At 32.2% G+C, this 24,423-nt stretch overlaps 1 protein-coding gene across 1 annotated transcript in view; it reads right to left on the bottom strand.

Moving 5' to 3' along the window:
* Positions 1 to 24,423, bottom strand: part of LOC106464372 (dynein heavy chain 10, axonemal-like) — a 125,092-nt gene that overhangs the window by 98,314 nt on the left and 2,355 nt on the right. Inside the window, 9 exon segments of the mRNA XM_013924509.2 lie at positions 1,200 to 1,316; positions 3,247 to 3,429; positions 5,855 to 6,061; positions 7,674 to 7,913; positions 9,338 to 9,553; positions 9,649 to 9,732; positions 15,236 to 15,460; positions 17,118 to 17,230; positions 21,117 to 21,275. Of these exon segments, the coding sequence (XP_013779963.2) occupies positions 1,200 to 1,316; positions 3,247 to 3,429; positions 5,855 to 6,061; positions 7,674 to 7,913; positions 9,338 to 9,553; positions 9,649 to 9,732; positions 15,236 to 15,460; positions 17,118 to 17,230; positions 21,117 to 21,275 (1,544 nt within the window).

Here is a 24,423-nt window from a genome sequence, read left to right as displayed (position 1 = left end):
AAAGGAAGTCAGTATTAACTATTAATTGTATCCTTAGGAAGTAGGTATGACCATTTCCAGCCTGCAATATGTAAATAGTTAAACTAATGTCATTTGTAAGAAAGGAATTAAATCAATCTTGTCTACCACAAGTTGTAGGTGTGATAATTTCCAATCTGCCAAAAGTAAATACAGTTATCCGTTGCCATCTGTGAAGGATAGGTTCTAGAAAACCATGTATACCATTAGTAATAGAGCTAACAGCAGCAGAGGAAGCACAGAAACACCATGGTTGAACAAAGACTGAGCACATGTGAGATGCTGTCATGTGTGGCACAAGAGCATGGAATGCACAGTGCAGCACAATGTAAACCTTGTACTAGTTTTGGGGGTGAACTGCAGCTATATCATGAATATTCAAAACCATGAATGGTAAAGTAATCTCATCTGTAAAGAAGGAAGTAATTCAATCTTGTCCAACAAAGGAAGTAGATATGATCATTTCCAGTCTCCACAAAGGAAGTATCTAAAACAATCTCCTATATATATAGGAAGGAAGTAAATCGATCTCATCTAACAAAGAAAGTAGGTATGATAATTTCCAATATCCAAAGAGAAAATAGCTATAGTAATCTCACTTGTAAAGAAGTAAGTAAGTAAATCTTGTTCAACAAAGGAAGTAGATATGATCATTTCCAGTCTCCACAAAGGAAGTATTTAAAACAATGTCATGTATATATATATAGGAAGGAAGTAATCATAGCAGTCTGCTGTGAACTGGTTAACTTTCACACAACGGTATACAACTTTCAGGTATAAAGTGCACACTTGCATAACAAATTTCAAATTTACTTCAACAATTGTTTTCTCAGAAATGTTTCAGGATTGATATTTTAGCATCAAATAGCATTACTTGGTGTATTTCACAAAAATTAAATAAAAAATGTTCTAACTTTCATTTCTGCAGTGCTAAGAGGAGTCTTGTCTGTAAACAATGCATTTATTGATTTGTCAGAAAAGTTTTACACTCATAATTACTTAAATTATTCACTATATCATTCATTCACATATTAATGGTAACTTCTGACAGAAAGTATTAACTCAAAATGTTAACTAACAAAGTAAAATGTCATTCAATTGTTACATTTTACAGCTAACAAATATGACACATACATGCCTATTTTAACTGCTATCATATGAATATGGCTCAAAATTCTTACATTTTCAATTGGCTTTATCAAACCATACACTCGGTCCAGAACATTATCTATTTTCTTTGGGTCTCCAGTGACAGCTTTCAGTTCAGGTCCAAAGATGGTGTAAAATTCTTCAAGAACCTAAGAAGTAAGTGGATAATGTCCACCTATTTTTTTAAATTGAATATGATGCTCAAAATGAAATATTATTTTGAGACAATATATATAGAAAAAATGTAAAATACTTAAGCTCTTTTGTGAAAATTTAAACCTTGTCTACAAACCTAAAACTTAGTATGATACACAGTCTGTCTTTAAAGCCACTTCCTGAATTATAAGAATTATTCTCTTGTGCTCATTTAACATTTTAATTTTTAAATGCATATTTTAAAATAAATATATATATATAGATATATAAATTTTCAACAGGCATACATAACTGGTTTATTTGTACTTGCTCAGTCCTAAAATTCAGAACTTATTGCCTATTAATCTACAAACATGCGTCATGCTTCAGTGATTTGCTTACAACAAAAAGGAAATACTGGGAATGCATCAGTTGTACAATTGAACAAAGATATTAACCTCTTACAACAACTGTAAAGTTATGAATTTGAATTTTATTTGTGGTCTTGTTTCGGAATTACTACTCCAATCATAACTTAAGACATTCTGCTCTCCTTTATATAAGATTTAACTATATTATGTTCAGATGAATGCACCATGCCTTGAGGGCAAAATTGTGCCAATGAATTAAAACGTGTCATTGTTCTTTGACACATTAAAAAAAAAATAAACATTTAAAAAACCTATATAATTTAACTTTTTTTATTCGATTTAATTTACCTGCATAAAGCTATTTCAAAATTGCTTTGTTTGTTTGTTGTTAAGCACAATGCTACACAATGGGCTATTTGCACAGTACCCATCAGGGGTATTGAAACCTGATATTTAGCATCATAAGACTAGAGACTTACAGCTGAGCCACTGGGTTGCTTAAAAAATTGCAAATTCTGATTTTGGACTTATTTTCAACAAGTTCTGAATGTAAAAATTAGGCTTTGTGATTTTTTGTTTTTTTCTCAGCACGATACTTATAGCCCTTTAGGAGGGAAAATCAAAATAATTTTGAACAAAATAGTGTTAATTTGACCTAATAACTTCAAAACAAATGTAGTTTTATTACTTTTAACCAATCACTGTTTCTCAACCTCAGCTGTCATGGTGTGATGTAATTGCCTGTATCACAGCTTTAGAAAGTTTATAAGCTAACAATCTAAACATGTAATGAAAGCTCTTTCAGCTTAGTGGAAATTCACACAGACATCAGAACAAAGTTATGAAAGTTTGGTGATATCTTGCTAGTAAAAAAGATGTTTGTAAACAAATTCCACCATTATTACAGTACTGAAATAAATATTTTTCCTCAAACAAGATGAGGTAGGTTAGTTAAACCATTATTAATTTGATTGTATTAAGTTTCGTTTTGCGAATAAGGTAACCGTGTTAGGCATCATCGGCTTAAGTACCTGCTGAATTGGTAAAGAAAATAAATGAAAAGATATATATATAAATGAATATGAAATAAGTTTAAAACTTATTGTATATATACATTAAATGAAACTTTATGATAAACAATTTTTAAAAAAAGTTGGTTTCCTCATACGTTTGGTATAGTAATAAATTATCTATTTAAATATTCAAATCCTAACAAATATCACATAAAAAAATAAGGTATTTTATTTGCAGAAGCTATATTTGTCCTTAAAAAGTTCTTCTCAAGTTTCAAACTACTTCATCCAGTATGCTTTCTTTATAAATGCAAAAATTCAATGCACTTGGGTGTATAAGAGCTAAGACATCCTGTACATTTTATTTACTACGATCACGTATGCACAAAATATTGCACATGCGTTGGTCACATTGATGGGTGATTACATAAAATTCTATTTATATTGCAGATTTTTAACATACAGAAAGAGATGACTATTATGTTGAATTAAAATCATTATAGCCCAAACATATTCTTTTCTTTATTATAATGCAGTTTCATTTCGTATACTTTACATACTTGGGCCATATTGTGAAGATCTCGACAGATGACAGCCATGTAATCAGTCTTTTCAAACAGCCTTTTTCGATCAAATTCCCACCTGGCAGTTCGTCCAGACTGTTCTATCTCGGCACGTACTTTTAGGTAGTTTGACTTCCATGACTCTAACAGTAAGGCTGCTTCTTCAGTTATCTTTTTCGCCTATTTCAAAAATGCTTAACAAATTAAATACATGCATAAAAAAATGTCATATCCTAAATTGATTTAAGCAAGAACTTATGCATATTCTTTAGTAAACGCTAAATAATATGTGCACACACACATATATACACAAAAACCGAACTCGAGTTATATCTAAAACTGGGTTTTAAAAGAAAACATTTTATAAATGTAGGTAAATGCCTTAGTAAAGTAATTAAGAGCAAATTATGAATACTTTGACATCACACACTGTTGGGCTTAGAATTTCCCCTAACATCTGCAATTACAGCTGTGTTACATGTAAACAAGAAAATATTAATTAATGATACCAAATTTTATACCACATTATGAAAATCTTTCATGATTCTGTACTACTAAAATACTGCATTTTGTGCAAGATGTTTTTGAACTGAAGTTTATGTAGGAAGAGGAAATAATCTTGTCTAAATGTAGGCATTATGCCAACCCAAACTGTATACATATAATAATATTATACTGTAATGTGCAAAAACTAAACCTTACTCTCCTTTAGCCTGTATATTTCACACCTATAAATTTTATAATTTCTCTGAGTTCTAATCTTGAACTTCTTAAATCTGTTTGAGGTCATGTTCTAAATTCAGCATATGGTGTTACTTTCTGTGGTAGATCTGGTCAAGGAATGTATCTATCATGACATGGGATAGGTGTATTGTATCCTATTTTACCTTGCATATAGGAGACTCTTTTGTGATTGTCACAAGAAACAGATATCTGTACATGCATGTGTCAGTTTTCTGACTAGTCAGCTGCAAAGAAAATTCACTCTGTGAACACAGTTTTTGACAGGTTCTTTGTGATCTTCAAGAAAAGCAGACTCGAAGTCAAGAGAACCAAGAATCACTAGTGAATTCCATCTTTGATTTACTCTGTTCTTCCACTGCTCTTGTTACCAACTGTGTGTGTTTAACCAAATCTATCTACTTAGTTATCAGTGAAAGTTAGTTGTTGTTGTTTTTTATTTAAATTTTTGATATTTTGACTTTTATTTCATTCTACTTCATAATGCAATAGCCTTTTTTTACTGAGTAATCAGCATTTTCTATTTTTGCTTCATCTTCTTCAGCAAATAAAATTTATTTTTATTTAAAAAAACTCCATTATAATGCCTTCTTGTATCTTTTGGTCCACTTGTGACAAATCATCCTTCCATATATTAAAGCCCCCCAGTAGCACAGCGGTATGTCTGCGGACTTACAACGCTAGAATCCGGGTTTCGATACCCGTGGTGGGCAGAGCGCAGATAGCCCATTGTGTAGCTTTGTGCTTAATTACAAATAAACAAAAAAAATAAACCATATATTAAATCCTCAAACCTCTAACTTTTGCACAGATCAGATAACTGTGTGCTAGGTTTATCTTTGAATTATCACACTACATCAAGATGGTCCAACCTGGAACCAACGAAGGGTTATACACTAAGTAATGAAAACATCCAAGAGTCAATTTTCTTCTGTTATTCAAATATAAGTTTTATCCTTCCATAAGTAAATAAATTAATAACATAATACTAAGCTTTTGTTATTATTAAATTAAAATAAGATGATCAATGCAGACTGCCAGTTAGATAAAATTTATCACCATAATAGGCAATATCAAATTATACCTGTTGGAAACCTGGAAACTAATGGAAAAGATTATTATACAAAATTTGTACTTATGTGCTAGCACATAATTATTATAGAAGAAAAGTATGTAAACCAATGATGGCTCTCCCCAAACAGTCATTGTTAACATGTTCACATTTAGATTGCATTAAAAGGAAAACTGCTAAATATATGTTAAAAAGCTGTATAAGGAAGCCACTATACACAATTATTGGGATTAGAAAAAGAAAAATGTCAAACAAAACGAGTATCTTGAACTAGTGATATTTTAAAACTGTTGGTATTACACCAATGTATACCTTGTTTAAAATATGAAACAATCTTAAGATATATAACATCAAAAAAGTAATGACTGACGTGCTTGGTTAAAAATAGCAATGTACCATGATGGAAACAATTTGAAGTTTATCAGACAGGTGGTAGCACTGCTGATGTAGGAATGGCTTGGACTGTTCATTGAAATGGTATTTTAAATATATATATATATATATTCAGTCACAACTGAGTTTAAATTATTCAATTTTTTTGGTAGTTAACATTCTACTACACTGTGTCCCTGTGCTATTATGTTGGAATGATGCAAGTGCCATCTCTACTATCTTGTTTGCATTGTTTTTGAAGGACTGATATTAGCCATCCCTACATTTACTTCCTTTTTGAAAAGTTCTTTCTTTACTTGTGCATTTTTGTATTCATAATACTATAAAAAATACAATTAAAAGTTTGATTGTTAAAAGTAAGATACAGAATGTTTCTATATACACTAACTGAAATCATACCTTTAGGGGGTGCTCTTGAAACAAAACCCTTACATTAACCAGATCGTATACTTTGCCACACAGAGATGAGGAGATCCTTTCCATCAGAGGCACCATTCTTTCATCAGTTTTATAATGTTTAGAGAGAATCCACACCATCTTCAAGGCATTTATTAAGTTTGGAATGCCTTCATGTGCCGACACAAGGCTAACATTTCGATTTAAAATCTAAAGCATGAAACAAACATGGTATTACATTTTTTATATATATATTTGAACACAAAAACAAATTAACTTGTTATATAAAATTCAACTACAGAACTTATCAGAAAACTTAACAGATGTATCTTTTCAGACAGAATGAAAAAAATTTAAATAAAAACATTAATATATCTCAAACTTATGGGATTTGTGGTAGTACACTTTTATATTTTTAACACAAATCATGGTCTCAAATAGGTTATATTCTAAACTGGATCCCAGAGTTACTTTGTATTAGAATCTAGTGCCATGTCTAATGTTATGCTCGTTATAAATTTCTGTTATAATTTTCAGATTGTGTTATAAGTAGCTATTGGGCAGTTTTATTTTTTGGAAATAAGAAACTACTGAAAATTTGTGCAAAGAGGTACCTTTTGGACCATAAATTAGCTCAAGATAAAACTTTGGGTATATATATATATATATATGTATTTTTTACCTTTTAACTTGGAAAATTAACTGATATATTAATGCTTTAGAGAGTTTTTTTACATCAAGTATCATTTTGTCATGAGCTGAAAAACAAACAGTGTTAAAAAATATAACAGGTCTAACACTAATGTCTTGTGACAAGTATTTTTAATAAATATCATCCTCTTTTTTAAAATGAGTAAAATAGGTATTAATCAAAACAGGTTTTTTTCATTTTTATGAATGACATTTCCTTTTTTACTGTCAGTTTTAGGAATATAAATGTATATTGCAAACTTCATAACTAAACTGTAAGAATGAAAAAATTCATGATCTTATAAATAAGTTTGAAAACAAAAATAAATATATTAGTTTGTTTGTTTGAAATTAAGCACAAAGCTACACTATGGGCTATCTGTGCTCTGCCCACCACGGGTATCGAAACCCAGTTTCTAGTGTTGTAAGTCGGCAGACATACCGCTGTGCCACTGGGGGGCAATATATTAGTTATCCAATTTAGGAATTATTATCTTAATGTACATTTATAATTATCAAGTGTTTTGTTATTAATTACAGTTAAAATTTATCAAAATCTAAATATAGCTTTCATTTTACCATTGCTAGTTGTAAAGCACAAAGCTATACAATGGGCTATCTGTGCTCTGCCCACCATGGGTATCAAAACCCAGTTTCTAGTGTTGTAAGCCCATTGACTTACCACTGGGCCACCAGGGGGCTTATAGCTATGAATAAGAAATTATTCAGTATAATTACATATCAAATTCACTCATAGATTTGCTATAAAAACAATATAGAATTTTTTAATTGATATGGATATTTACTTTTTCACATCTACAATTGTATGTTCAGTTTTTAAAGCTAAACTAGACTTTGAGAACCAGGGATCTACTAAAGGAATAAATCTAATTTTGTCTATTAGATAGCACTTACTATTATACAAACATATGTAGATAAAATCTAAGAACTTTGCTCTAGAGAAGCAACAGTTATGTCAATTTAATATATATTTATTTATACATTAATCCCGTAATCAATTAATTGGCAGGTATTTGAGTTAGGAAAATTGGGGGTGCTCAAGGATTTAACATATATATATATATATTTCTTTTTTTTACAACCATGCAAAATAAATTCTAAGATATAACACCTTTAAATGATGTTCCAAAGTGGCTAGAAATTTCATATTATCCTTAGACTCCAACATGTGTCTCTCAGCTGCTTGGCTATGGAACAAAAAGCTTGGGACTACAGGACTGTCCCCATGCTGTAAGATATCCACCACTCTCTGAACTGTAGGCTGTTTGAGTTGCTCAGTGAGAGTAGTGAAACCAGAGTATTTCTCTCTCCAAAGTGCCACCTCTGCTGTAGGTCCTTGCTCTGCAGCACCCTGTAATAAAAACCACAAAATCTAATTGGTTAAATCAGTGTGTTAATAAAGAGTATTGAATATTGACAACTATAAATTCAAATCACTGGTAATGTTTAATCTTGCGAGCTACTTATTACTTTCAAGATACAATGTAGCACCAAAACTAAATCGTAACGCAAACAAATGAACGGTGAACACTGTGCTCCATAACAAAATTTAGTTATTTCAAACCCATTGCTGCTACTTTTAACTAAATGTCTATACTGACTGTCACAGTAGTAACATTCCTACAGCTACAATTGCTTGAACCTTTGACCTTTCAATCCACAATGCTGACCACTAGGACATACTCAGCTAAAGATCATGTGTCTGCTGTGATGTAAAAGTGTTAGCACCTAAAATTCAATGACATATAAGTTCCATGATACCACAGTGCCAATACTTTTCTTATTTTACCACCTCACTTACTTGAGCAATCTGGTTTCCTCAGTAAATTAAAAAAAAAGTGGTTGTATGAGCAGATATTTCTCCAAAGCTAATTCCATACATATACAAGCCTTACAAGAGATAACTGGAAACCAGCAAACATCCAGTTAATTTTCCAAGGTTTCTGATATTTCAATTTTTATTTAATCTACCTTATTTAAAATTCAATACATTAATCATATAGGTAACAAAAGAAATATAATAGCTTAATAGATTTCAGAAATGGCACAATTAGCATACTGAGTACATAACAACAATACTACAAATATCATATCTTGTAAAATATCTGTGTAAAAAAAAGGAGCATGATCTCATCCTGAAAACAATTTATTATTTATCCTAAAGGTCTGGCATGGCCAGGTAGTTAGGGCGTTCGACTCACAATCTGGATTTGAATCCCCGTCCCACCAAACATGCTCACCCTTTTAGCCATGGGGCATTATAATGTGACAGTCAATCCCACTATTCATTGGTAAAAGAGTAGCCCAAGAGTTAGCAGTGGGTGGTGTTGTCTATCTGCCTTACATCTAGTCTATACACTTCAAAATTAGGGATGACTAGTGTAGATAACTCTCGAAATACTTTGCAAAAACAAACAAACAAACGTACAGTCTTTCACAATTAAATTCCCTATTCAAGACTATCTCCACTTTGCTCGTGAAATGAAATTAGTCAAAAGCCCCCTTCGCTGTATGAGCTCGCCTGGCATGGCCATGTGGGCATTATAATGTGACAGTCAATCCAATTATTCATTGGTAAAAGAGTAGCCCAAGAGTTGGATGGTGGGTGGTGGTGACTAGCTGCTTCCCTCTAGTCTTTCATTGCTAAATTATGGATGGTTAGTGCAGATAGCCCTCGTGTAGCATTGTGCAAAATTCAAACAAAAAATACCCTAAACTTAAAAGAGTACAGTAGAACTATGAAGAAACACAGTAATAATATCAGGAAGCTCTGACCTGATTAATTAACTCCTGTAGATAAGCAGAAATTGCCTTATCCCATGACGTCATAGTATCCTCCAGGTGAGCCACAAGACCACTATCCTGTGCCAGTTCTTCAGTTGTTGTTTCAGAGGGAAGGATTGGTAACTTCAAGTGAACCTTGTGTTCTAGTTGTTGCAACACTCGCTCCATTTCCAACAAAAACTTCTTCAGAGTTCCCACAAAGTCTTCCTGATACAATTAATATGGATAACTTTAACTCACAGAAGGTTGAAGCTAATACTTCTTTAGACACTATATAATTATAAAACAGTTAAGCCGCCTACCTGAACCTTAAAGACAGCTTGATCAGCCACAACAGTCTCAGGGCTCAAACATTCTCTCCTAATGGTTAATAGAGGGTAGTACAGCTATAAAACCATAAAAAAGGTATAAATAATCAGAAGCATTATTCTTTTCAATGATAAATTGCAAAGTTTTAGACTTTATTGTTTCTACTTTAAAGTTGTTTCAAGTTACTTACACAATGGTATTGTATAAACACATTTATTTTTGCTTCAATCATTAAAAATTAACATGATAATGTCCATATTATATACTATCACGTATAATTTATAAGCCTCAAAATAAAATCTTGAAATATCTCTTCCCTAGATCAGAGGATTTGTTTACACAAAACCTAATTAAAATGGCTTTAGGCCAAAAACCTATTTCCTTAAAAAATAAAGCTTTCAAGAGTGAAAAAAGCATTTTACTCCAAATCATAAATGAGTTATATCACAAAGGTCATTAAGCATAAAGTGGTTAATATTTTTATAAAAACAACTAAGCTGATAGTCATATTTGAATTTCTTTGTGACTTGAAATCATTTTGGAGATTCATGCCAAGCCTAACTATGCAACAAAGTTTCCTACACATTTCAAGTTTTTTACTGCCTCTACTCTTGAGCTACTTTAATCAAATAGTGAAATTTGAGCATCACTTTTATAGTACACCCAGGACTCCAAAGTTGTTGTTGTTTTCTTAGTGCAAAGCTACACAATGAGCTATCTGTATTCTGTTATCTGTGGGATATCGAACCCTGGATCTTATTAGCATTGTGAGTCTGTACATTTACCACCAACCCACCGAAACCAAGAAGGACAGCCTCCAAAGTAAGGAGAGCAAGTTATGTGGAAATAGAACACAAACCATGGACCATCGGATTCACGTTGCAGCATGCTAACCACTAGGCCACTCTCAGCTAATTTGAATATTAAATAAAGTTGAAAGTTTCTAGCAAAAGTAGAAGTAACTCATTAGAAATCCTCACACCTTTAGTTTTACAAACATACCTGATACTAATAAAGTGACCAACAACTATCTCCTCAAATGCAACTAATACAGTGATGTGACTTGTATTCATCTAAATGACCCACTTTCTCACATTACAAAGTATGCAATTTATAATCAGATACAGACTGTAATGCAGCAAGTATGGTATGCTGTAAGAGTTTTTTTTAAATGGGGGAGAAGTTTTGTATTGAGTTGGGTGGCAAATGCATTCAGAAGGGGGGTACCCTGCTGAGAGCATAACCACCGGAATGCTTGAGGAGCAAGAGACTACACCGTTGGCAGAATTTTGTCAGGATGAGATAGCTGATCTGCCACAAGATTCAGAGCACCTAGGATGTGATAAGAAAGAAGATGAACCTGCTAAGATTGAACCCAGAAAAGGAAATCCAGCATTCGAAAGCAAAGCAAATGGGATCAGGTGCCCCTTTGATGATTGATGTAAGAGACAATGGTCAAATTATCATAATAGATCATGACCAGATGGCTCCATACCACCAGCAGAAAATGATCCAAAGACCAAAGAACAGATAGAAGTTCTAAAAGTTTGATGTGTAGGGAAGATTCAACCATCAACCAATAACTGGCTATCTCCTGAGAATCCAAATACACTCCCCATCCCATAAGAGAAGCATGTGTAAATAGATGCAGGTCAGGAGTGGAAGGAGGCAGAGGAATAGCCAATAAGATATTGTCCCTGTTGAGCCAGCAGACAAAGTCGACTTGTAGGGAGGAAGGGAGGAGGATGGCAGAGCTCAAGGGATCCCGAGTGAGATTCCATTGATTGTGCAGCACCCACTGAAGGCAACACGTGTGCATGACACTAAGAGATGAGGGATTCCATGGAAGCCCATGACCCCAAAAGAGAGAGAGAACCTTGCAAGCAGGAAGAGAAGGAGAACACTTGGCTTTGGAAACCAAGAGCTCCATCACCCTCAAACGAAGAGAAGGCTGGGCCCTGCTGAAAATAAAAACCAGATGAATGAGATACTGTGTGGGGGACGAGATGAGACTTCTCCAGCTTGACAAGCCATCCCACACGAGATGCTCTTCTGTGGGAGGAAATGGGTATGGTTGTTGTGAGAGGCTTGTTGAGAAGGGGTTAAAAGAACTAGTCATCGATATAATGGTGAAACCTTGGTTGTGAACATGGCAAGCTAAGGCTCTGACCACACGATAAAAGATGTATGATGCCGATGCCAGGCCGATTGGTAAAGCACAGAACTGAAATACCTGATCCCCCTGAAAAAAACGAAGATAATATCTGGATCTTGGAGAAATCAGGATATGAAGGTAGAGCATCCGAGAAGTTGACCTTGGTGATACATAGACCTGGAGTGAACAACCATCAAAGAGCAAGAAAAAAACTCCATAGTGAAGCATTGGAGGTCAATGAAGAAGTTGAGGATTAAGAGATAGATAATAGGACACAAATCCCTGTCAACTTGGGAACGACAAACAACTGGGAATAAAAACTTGGTGAAACACTTGTTCTATAGAGTCCTTGTTCAAGAGATCTTGAAATGCTGGCAAGAAAGTGGAGGAGGGAAAACGTGGGCAAGGGGATAAGGGGGAAGAGTGGAACAATGAAGAGACATTTCTTCTATTAGAACCTGAAGTACCCAAGTGTTCGTAGCAGAGGAGAGTCACAAATGAGCAAACCTGGCCAATCGTGCCCCCGCAGTGCCAGAACCCATGGGATAGCTACCAATGGAACTGGCAAAGCAAATTGCGACGATGGGCAATCTGGCAACTCACTGCAAAATCATGACTGAGAGGATGCAGAGGGGTGTGACATGGGAACAGAAGCAAGAGATGATTGGTAAAGACGAGAAACAAGGGAGGAAAGGGAGAAATGTTTATGTGCAGCTTCCACCCGAGACTCTAAAGTATCAGTAAGATCCTCAAAAACAGACTGATGCAAGAAAGAAGCCAGACGGAGATCACATTAATAGGAAGCAGGCAGACATGTGTGACAAGAGGGCATCCCTGCCAAGAAGATCCCTAAAACAAAGGAGCCATGTATGAAGGGACGACGCTGAGGAAGATAAGCGTGCCAATATAGAAAAAAGAAGGGTACGTGTATCCACTGAAAACCTCTTAGGGAAACAGTAGATAGCCTCTAGGTAGTGAGGGTGAGACAGAAACAAGAGAGCAGGGCTGGGGAAAATTGTAGTGTAGTAGCAAGTTCAGAGCCCCATGCCTAAATCAGAGACTCTAAGGTCTAAGAATCTAAAAACGGAAATTCCTACTTATGATATGCCAAACATGGGGGCTGAGGCATGCTGGCACCCAAATGTAACTGTGTAAGAAACTGTTCAGCACGGACTTGAATATCAGGTGAGGGGGGGAAGACTAAATAATCCAAGGTTGGAGCAGAATGAGGAAGGGAGGGGGGAGGAATCATAATACCCTGAGGAAAGAGGTAACATACCTGAGAATTCATGCCCAAAATGCAGACAAAAAATGAGGTAGATTGTAAAGGGTAGAACAAGAAGGCACAGCAAAGGCAGGAGGTGGAAAAATGCTGTCCAAATCTTCCTCTTCAGGAACAGATGCTCCAGGAAAAGGGAGATCTGACTGGGATTCCAGAAATGTAACTGGCAACATGATAAACTATTACTTGCAATGCATGAAGGCCAAGACCTCCTCCACCAAAAATGTGGAACTCAAAGGCACAGAAATAGTAAGTGTTGTTGGATCAGTAGTGGCAGGAGCAAAAATCGAGGACAATTGCACACTGGAATGCCAAATCAAGAAGCATGAGAGTGCTCTACAGTATAGTGGGAGTCAGCTAGTCAACTACAATAGAATCGTGTTTCACACTCCTATGGGTGAAATCAAGTGAAGGTAGGTGGGAGTATCAAGGCTAGTAGTGAGCAAAAATCTTGCAAATAGGGGGCAGCACAAGTTGAGAAAAGCTGTTATCATACTGGAACTTTTGGTTTTCTTTATTGAGCAATATTATTGGCCACAATGATGAAGATTTACTTTTTTTAGCTTCATTGGATCAGTGGCTGCTCTAAATCAACAGATCAAAACTACTGATGACTGCTTCAAAAAACTCTTGAAAAAATTGCTACTGTAGTTCAAAATGGAAATCTTTATCTTGTAAATGTAAAAGGTCTAGATGTTAAAAATGTTTGGCATACTCTTGTTGTGGTTGCAAATGTGATGAATTATCAATTTCTATATTTAATTGAGTCAGAGATTTGGGGGAAAGCAGCCAAAAGTGTATTTGCAAGTACTAATAATGCAACAAATGGTAGAAGAAAAATGACCTCAAGCAACTTACAATAAAAATATCGTGAATATCAATGATGAAGTTATACATGATGAAAATGATGATATGGATTTTATTGATAATGACATTTTGGTTTTAATTGAAGTTAGTGATGATGACAAAGAAAGGGGATATGTCATGAAAGAATGCAGAGATGTTTTCAGAACAGACAATTCTTTGATGAGAAATTTACCAAGTCAAAAAATCATGTGAAATTCAATCCTTTAATTCTATTAATAAAGTAAGTCACATAATTAACTTTAGCATTTCAGTACTAAAATATGCTCCATTATCTTACCCATTGATGTAGTCTAATTATTACCTTATTGTTGCGTCAGCGAGAATACGTGAATAGTAACACACCACCCGTTTTCTAGAACCATCCTGTTCCTTCGGGAGTGCTCTAGCATTTGCTAGATTGGGGGTGGTCTGGTATATATAAGATGGTCACGGCGTGACGTGACAATGTGTGTAGATAGTGAGTAATTGATCTGCAGTCAGAGAGTATTGTTGAAGTTGAGCACGTTCGTTGTTATAGCGTTTGTTTTAGTGCGATTGTTGAAATTAAGTGTATCGTAAAGTTATATTCAGAAAGAATAAACCAGTTTTATTTAAGAAAGGACTTGTGTCGCTAAAGTTTCGTGGGAACGAAGTTACGGAAAATCAACTAACGACTGGAGGCGTAACATTACATAGGAAAACTAACTGTAAAAGATAGCAGAGAAACCAATGAAATCATATCTAGTAACAAGTTAAAAAACTGAAAAACAATCAAAATTTCCACTGCATACTACCCAATGAATGATGTTATTAGCTCCACTGTTTGTGTAAAATCAATATCAAAACCCAATAGCCTACCTGATGTTTTAGCTTGATACGGTATCTTGTAAATGCATTCCTAATGAGGCTGTTTATATTTGCAGTGTTAGTTATTCAACATTCCTAATATATAGCTAATATTGGTTGATACATCGATCTTTATGTAGCCATATCTTCATCTATGTTTAACATTTTGCTCTAAAAGAAGCTGTGAAATTCTTATAATTATTACTTTCATTTAGTATTATTTCTGCAATCGTATTCCAAGATCAATTTTTAATGATCCTACCCCTAGTACAAAATTTGCCCCTTACAGCAGGTGTTGAATGAATTACATTAATATGAAGAAATTGTATCAGTTACATAATGAAAATATTTTAAGTATCGTATTGTCAAATATTATCTCTGTAAGAAAGCATACTAAATAGTGGAATAACACGTGAAAATTCAACTGAATTTTAAAGTTTATAATACAAACCTTGGAAATGACCTGATACATCATCAGAACTGTATGCCCATTAAGAAGGCCAATATCAAAGTACTTAGGCATCAGTTCTTTAGCTTCTTCTACAGTAGAAGGTTCAGTTACAGGGTCTGACGAGGATCGTAAAAGATACACACAGTTGTAGTTAAGTGCTTCTTCAGGTGGTAGTCCCGAACACAAGTAAAGCTGTGTCTTTTTAATCAGCTGCTTAATAAACCTCTATGAAAAATGAAGATGAAAAAAAGATTAAGGTACCTGAGGAGAAATTATGGTATGAAACCTGTACCTCAGAATAAAGTACAATAAAATAGATGTCAAACTAGTGTTTGTGTACTTATTAAACTCTACACATCAAATGATGTAGCCCAAAAATATTAAGTTATCTTCTGGCAGTATGCATTAAGTACCACAATTACACTGTAGGACATTTTAGGTGAGAAAGTTAAGCATTTGCTAGACAAAAAAAAAGGTAAATAAGCCGAGGCATAATTGTCCCTAGTATAGAACTGACAACCAGAGGGAGAACAACAAGTCAGTAGCACTAACCACCTACAAGACCACTCTTAATTAAATAGTGGGACTGATTGTCACTTTTATAATGCAGTCACAGCTGAAATGTTCAATAGCATGCTGTGGGCTAGAACCTTGGACTTTCCAATTTTTAGCCCAGCACATTAGCCACAAGGTTAATTGATAAATATGGTTATAGGGATTGTAATAAGTATAAATTGATCATATTCTTATAAATGTACTATGTATGAACATATCACATTTATCAATTTAGAAGCTGATACCAGTGTCATAAACATAATACACTTGTTATTTTTTTTAAAGAAAATCGGTGATTTTTTTAAACTTTATAGAATCTTTATGGTACTGTCTGCTTCTTGAAGAGAATTTACACTGTAAGACAATTATATAATGAATGTACTAGAATAAATATTACGAAATCTGGATTTATAAGTTCATTCACAGGTTTAGCTAGTTTCATTAACAAAAGAGTACTACTGGGCAAAAAAACTACAAATTTTATTCCTTTCTAAACTTATCACCTTAAAGTAAACTCACTGATACTCAATTGCCATTTTCAATATTATACTCATTTAATAGAAATCCTTATTGTTCTCAAGTTTGTTTCAGACAGCAAGCCATGTAATTTTATGCAGATTCATTAAAGCTATACATTTTATGTTTATACACCTATAAATATTTACATGTATCAATTACGAGTTTCTTTCTATTTCAAGAAAGTGTAATAAGGAAATTTACACTTTTTCAGTTCTTTTCTTTCCTAGAGAAATAATATATCTAATTCAAATTGTTTCACACTGATAATGTATTCTTTCCAACATTTTTTTTTTGGAAAGCAAATGTCCAGGAAAGGCCTTGGAAATCTTCTGTATGACTTCAAGTGAGGTTAATTTTGTATAGCAGTTCCAACAAACAAGTTCATTTCTAGTGACCGTTTAGGCTTAGATCTCAGCAGTGATTTGTTCAAACTTTATTTTTTTTTATGTTCACTGTCATTTACATATATATCTTGTGAAGTTCATTAGCAAACAGACAAGATTTTATGGGCCAGTTTATTCATGCACTAACACTGTATTAATGGTAAAATTAGTGTTTAGGGAAACACTAAGAATATTATTTGAAAATCATAAATTTACCTCCAAGTAACTGCTCATAAGTATATAAGATGAATTTTGTTTTTCTCGTCCAATTTTGAATTCAGCTTACTAGTCACTGGTGAAAAGACAAGATTTTACAGAGTGTATGGGCCATTTTATGGTCATTTCACTTGAAGAGAATTTTAAGCAATATAACCTGATTATTTTTCTGATTGTTGGAATATAAAAAAAATTACTAAAAAAAAAACCTTTTTAGGAGGTTCTTCCTCCTGTTCTTCAGCTTCTTTTTCTTCTGTATTTGTTTCCAATTTTAAAGATTCCTCATGAGTGTCATTATTCACAAATACCTTCTGGTTAGCTTCTGTATAAAAAAATAAATAAAATAAAGATAAAAACAGTTCTCTAGTTCCTATGCTTCCACTTTGACCACAATCTTCAAAACTTAATACATCTAGAACTTTGTATTTAGTACCTGTTAGATATCCATCCAATCTTTAGATATTTTGTCCAGAAGATCGAGATTGACAGACAGAGGGAAATCAATATGCCCCATTCTGATTAACAGTGAGGGCACAAAAACTACCAGACAGTACCATTATATACCAGTCTTACAGACTTAAAAGTGTATTCTAGAAGTTAATATATGAATAAAATAAAGCTTAATTCTTCTGTTAACTCCCAAAAAAAAACGTATTTACAAGAAAGTTTTCAAAAAAATGTAAAAAAAATGTTAGTCTCACTCACTGTTATAATTAAAAAGCAAAAAAGTCTGAAATAACATTTTTAGATATGTATAAGATTCAAAAGTTTTATACACAGGGCAACCAAAAGAAAACCAAAAGCTACTCGGAAAATAGGAGTACAAACATAAGTCTGTTAATTTAGCTAGCACAAAATCTAGCCTAACAAGGAGAAATTTATGCTTGCATTTGCCAAGGTATAACATTAACAATTTATACTCGAGTTTTTGAGTGAAAAACATTTTTTACAGATAACCAGTAACAATTACGGTGTTTATAAAAACTTTTATGGACAATTACTTTTACTTTTGCAACACTAATGAATTCATATAAAGGATTAGTTTGATTTGTTTTTTAAGTTCATATTGAACTATATGATTGAAACTGTTTGAGAATACTTTTGTAAGTAAAGCTTTTGTCATATAAAGATCTATTTGTAAAGTATTTCATAAAATACCACAAAGCAGAGACTTAGAGATGAAATTCCACATTTAAATATATAGAAAAAAATATAAGCAGCAGCTTTGATTAAGATAAATAAAAGCAATGCAATATTTAATAAAATAAGTAGAATATTTTGGAAATTAATGAATTTACCAATTAATACAACATAAAAAATTTTACTTCCGTTGAAGGACATTTTTCATTTCAGTATCGTTTTAAATACAGACACCTTAGGTTAAACAAGTCCATCTCAACAAATTTTTATATTTTTCTTCATAAACCATTTATATGGAGTTATAAAAGACCTATTAAAATATAGAATATTAATATGTAAATGTTAGAGCTAAAGTAATAGTTTGTTTTCAACATTATGCATCTTGGTTAACTGAGCTAATACTATAAAATCAGAATTTATACTAAAGACCACTTAAGAACCAACCAGTGCATAACAGATCCTTAAAATTAGTTTTAAGTGTGTACTGAATCTCTTCTTTGAAAAACTATATCACCGTATTAAACTCATAATATTTTCAATATTGAAAACACAACTCATAAGCATGACATATATGAATTCCAAAAATTATTTATAGCTGAAATTTCAAGTTTACTGAGATAAAATTTATCATAGAAATTCCAGTTTCTAAAATAAATGTCGTTGGAGAACACTTTTTAGAAAATAATGTTTAAATTTGAAAAGTTTTAACTCTTAGAATTAATAAAAATTATCTTGAACAATACTAACTGGAATAAATTACTTATTTTAAATATTCACAGGTGCAAAAGTTTCTTGTTGCAAATTTTCTTATACCTATTCATGTATGCCATGAAATATACTAAAATTATACAGACCTGATTTGAAAGCAATGAATGGAGAGGTTCGTATAAACAAGCCAAAAAAATTGATTTTTTTTATAAAACATATCAAACTTTAGTGATTGTAACAATTTAACAAGACTAATACATACTGTTCCTATTTTTATAAAAACATTTCTCAAGTAGTAGTTTTAAAAGTTCAAAAGACTTGTTTAAATAAAAGGATTTGTAATAGTTCCAAGCAACTTATATAAATCTTTAAACAGTTTAAAAATCTCAATCTCTAGTATAGAGATAATCTAAGTATGCAGTTCCTCAGACTAATGATGGTTTGTCACATGGACTTTATTAGATAAGGCCTACATTAGGTCTGAACTTATTCCATTATTATTCACACAATAATGTGTTATTTTTTCCTCTCTATATGCATTTCCAATAACTGTTATCAATAGTTTATATTTAGAATTGTTACTCTTTCTATTTGTAATTAATTATTATAACTAAGCAGAATGCTATGATAAATGAAAACTTTTTAAAAAGAAGTTCATACACTTAAATCCTACATTTTAAAGAATCATTTTTTGGTCTTGATACAGAAGATCATACTGTGAATTGGTAATTTAAATTTGGCAAATATTTATTGAATATTTTTTATCAATTTCTGCATCACTTCTCAGATTTTTATCCATCAAGTCCATCTTTATGAGAAGTATGAAGTTTAAAGGATGTAAACTTCAATGACCCAAATACACAAAGAAGAAAACAATCAATTATTCATTACTATGGGCATAAAAACGTTTCCAAAGTAGAGCTTGGTCCATACTACAGCAAAAAATATGACTCAACAGACTTAACTTACATTGCGACAATTTTGTTGTTGTTGTAACGCATTATTCCAGTGGTCTTTAAGCAACTGTTTTCTGGGTTTGTAACAGTGATTAATAAATGCACATGAACTGTTGAAATATACAAATATAGTATGATTAAAAATAAATTTCATAAAGTTTACAAGGACAGATTGGCATATACTATTTTAGATGTTGGTTTTATTTAGTGGTTTACCTTATATAACCTATAGGTCAGCAACTATTATATACAGTCTAAAATGTATCATATACTTCAGCAGTTCCCATCTGTTGGTCCATGGACCAATACTGGTCCACAGAGAATTTCAGCTGGTCCACAAAACAGTTGAAAAAAAAGGTGTGTTTTTATATATAGCTATTGAATTATATGGTTTTTACAATGTAATATAAAGGTGATTTAAAAAGTTACTATTGCATGAAGCAGTCCATGAAGTTTTAGTATCAGAACAAGCTGGTCCTCAGTTGGAGAAAGGGTAGGAACCACTGATACTTCATGTACAGACTTTCATTTCCATGTATTTGATCTTCAATTGATTTAAAAGCTTTTACAGTGCATGTGTGTATATATATACACACACACACAAAATTCAAACTTTGATAAATATTTTTGTAATTATCATAAACTGACTACAGTTTTTATCACAAAAGCTAACCTACTTCAGTCATGTTCACAATAAGAAAGCCAATTCTGTTTAATTTATAATGTTTTTTTGTTATATCACTATAAATGAAATTATGGTAGCATTGGTTTAGCATTCTGTTATTAGTAGAGTGTTGTGTAAAACTAATACTCATGTTTAATGTAACTGTTGCCTTAAACTCTTCAAGGGATTTTCCAGAATCTTCTATTTTTAGGGCTTTTTTTTAAAAAAAATCTACTACTGTTCTTTTGGAAGGGGTTCACAACAATGATCACACATTTAACTTTGAAGAAGTCTAATGTAAATTCTAATATCACATCAACAAAAACAATATTCTAGAAATGCTTGTGGTTTTTAGCTTTTATTAAAATTCATCATTTGTACTTTGTACTTAGCTTAAATTTCTCAACTAAAATCTTACCAATAATGTAGCAACGATACAGACAAGTAATCATTTCCATTTTTAAAATAACCTGTAAAATGAACTTTTTACAGTGTGATGATCAAGTTGGTCATTTTCTTTTGTGTCAGAAAAATTAACACAACTTTGGATAGAATTATCTTCCTGTTAATTGTATTTGAAATACTTTAACAAAATGAAGTGGTGTTGGTTGACTTTTTAAGATTCTTTCAAAGTAAAATAACTGTGAGAATAAAATAAAAGAATTTACTAAGTTTTTAAACAAATTTGGCTGAACATTTAACTGATATTATCCAGTACTTATGTTTAAAGTTACTCTTACCATTAGTATGATCACTGGTTTTTAGCTTTTCTGTGGTTGAAGACTCTGATGACAATGATGAATGCCTCTTTGATGATAAAGATAAATTCTCATTTTCTTTAGCTGCCTCTTCTTCATTCTTCTTTACTTCAACAAACTCATCATCAACTTCAGGAGTACCTTGACCCAAAAAATGTGTGATCAAGTGAAACAAACCCATATTTATATATTCATAATTCATTAAAAAAAAATATTATAGTGCAGACTGTTCATCATTGTTAGATATACACGACTGTTCATTTTAAGTTTAATACAGAAGTTTTATTTCCTTTATATTGTGCAAGTGTTAAAGTAAGTTATTTTTAGAAGCGATAGTTATGGCAAGTTTGCTTACATAACTGTTTACAAATCATTTGTTGTGTAGTTCAATTACTGTGAATTGATATCATGTTACTTAAACCTTCTGAATTTTTCTCATTGCTTTAAGTGAGTATTGTTACATCATAATGTCTAGTAGTTTGTAGAAAGTTCTATGCCTCAGTTGGGCAGTATATATATATATATGTATATATACATATGTGACCAAGTTAGTGAAAGTAAAAGTGAAGTTAGACTGTATGTGAGTTTAACCATAATGGGCAAACTCTAAAGTGAGTTTCACAGCTTGTATTGTAATAATAGAGACAGAGGAACATAATTTGTCTTCTCAAAAGGTGTTCTAAAGTAAGTGAACCCACCTATGTGGACTTTTATGAAAAGGAGACAATTATTTAAAGCTCTGGATACAACTGTGGTAACCCATGGGGTAAAGTAGTGAATTTATCACTGATTGTATTGTGATAACAGAGAAGAGAAGAATAATTCATCTTGTCAATTGAGTTCTAGAGTAACTGAACCAACCTGTGTGGACTTTTGACAAAAAAAAAGAGAATTATTTAAAACTCTGGATTCAACTGCGGTAATCAACTGTGTAATAAACATTTGTATATAAGTTTGACTTGTTTTAACACATTATTTTAAAACAAACAGACTGCCCATCCACACATACTTAAAAAACCTGACAATCCTAAGAGTATGAAATAATTTATCTGAAATATAAAACCAAACCTGAAATTTTAATGAACTTTATCCATCTGTTTAATGGTTATTTGAGAAACATTCTAGTTCAGATCTTCACCAACTAAAATAAAAAAACAACAAACAGAGCTCAAACAGTCACTTTGATATGTGTTTCCCAAGACTAGAAGAGTGCATAAAAAGGAACAATGAAATATTCTGTAATGTTAACTTATCAAATGATGCTATGGAAAACATTCTATTTTTACATTCCTACTAAAGTTAGCAAATGCAAAATTTCAAACTAGCTTTAGGCTAAGAAAACACTTTTCTTAGCTTTTAAATGTTGCAATGAAAGACAACCAAACTGATTAATGTACATAATACATGTTTAAACCTCAAAATATATGTTTACTGCAATCCTTCATTACGGTTATAATTACGTTTTTTTTACTGTATAGCCTATAGGTATATGTGTATAACTTGAAATGTTGAATAGTGAGATAACAAACCCAAGTTGTTAATATACTAAATTCCTGAGTCTTTCATGTGTATTTGAAGAACTAGCAGTGATAATCTTAATTAAGTACATAAATGTTTTATTTTAAAACTAAAGTGAAATAAGCAAAGATTCATTACATAATGAAAGTATATATCACACTATTTAAACTCTTTCTTATTTGCAGCAGGATTGCAAGTATTATCACCAGCAATGTCTTGTTCATTATTTAATCTCTGTAGTGCACATTGATGTACAGAAGACATTTTAATACTAGAAATAAATGATCTTATAACACAAGATTTGTTATTTTTCTTTAATAGGACACTCAAAATTTCACTTTACAGCTTCTTCAGGAGTGTTCCCCTAAAACACAAACTATAACTGACAGTAGAAAGCTTCAAATGGTTTAAGTAATAAATTCTGATTGATTAGAAGCTTTGTACTGACAGTTACGGTTTGTGTTTTAGTGGAATGCTCCTGAAGAAGCTGTAAAGTGAAACATTGAGTGTCCAATTAAAGAAAAAATAACAAATGCTGGTGTTTTAAGATAATTTAGTTCTAATATTAAAATGTCTTTTTCACATTTAGAGCCAGTTTTGTATCAGTGCAACATCAATGTACCTTAAAAAAATACAAAAACCAGTATCTTATGTGTGCTTATCTTTGATGCTAGCATTACATTCACTGACATGATTGTGTTTTTAATTGCTAGTTTTTATTCATCACTGTAGAAAAATCATGACATAGAAATATGTGACTGTATATACACTGGGGCCTTGAGTAAAACAGGTATTGGTATGACACCTTGTTCTCCAGACATCCGAAAAGTTTGGAGTTAGTGCTCCAAAGATCTTGGACATTTTATTGCCCTGCTTTATAGTAGCAGTATGTTTGCTTGTGTGTATTAAATACAGAATATATATTTATTATAATACAAAGATCAAAATTTAATGTATTGATCTATATGAAGATTGGGAAGTATATTAAATTGTATATTGCCATAATATCCTTTAGAATTTATCAAGCAACTTTAATAAATAGAACCCATCATCTTATTTAGTATTTTCAATAAAACCAAACAGTCATTATAAAAGGCTTTGAACTCTTATTGACAATCATATTTTATTTTTAATAACTTTGACATATTTTTTGCACAACAAATCTCTTGCAAATTTCTATACCTACTGTTTGACTCAAAGGTGGACACCCCTCACCCATTTGTGTTGAAAGAATAAATGCTGTCCATTCTAAATTTGTGAGTAAACACCATTTTTCTTAATGCTTTATTATTCATAACTTGAAAAAGATTTGGGATGAGTTTTAGTGGTTTAATATGTACAAGATGATTAATAGTCTCTCCATGTTTGGTCTTATTAAGAGCAATTTGCACACTGGAAAGATTCTCAATAGGATTGAATTTAGTAACATTAGAAACTGGTATCCTACAATTGAAGTTAAACAACAGAAATTATCTTCCTCAAAATATTTAATAAGGGAACAAGATCATAATGAATAGAGTAAAAAAAAAGCAAAGTTATTGCATTTCAGGCATTTATGTTATAAATTATCATTTGAATTCTGTTTTATCTTTGTTTTGGGTAACCCTATACAGGTTACTCGTTATTTTCTATTGGAGCCTATTATAATATCAATACTGCATATACATGACCTTACATAAACATTAAAGCATATTTATTTCTTGATCTAAGGGTAATCAGTTTTGGTTATGAAACATATAGCATAAAATTTATATTAGTAGGGTGGTGCAGT

This window comes from Limulus polyphemus, unplaced genomic scaffold, assembly GCF_000517525.1.
Source record: "Limulus polyphemus unplaced genomic scaffold, Limulus_polyphemus-2.1.2 Scaffold1632, whole genome shotgun sequence".
NCBI lineage: Eukaryota > Metazoa > Arthropoda > Merostomata > Xiphosura > Limulidae > Limulus > Limulus polyphemus.
This window is presented reverse-complemented; position numbering and strand designations above follow the sequence as displayed.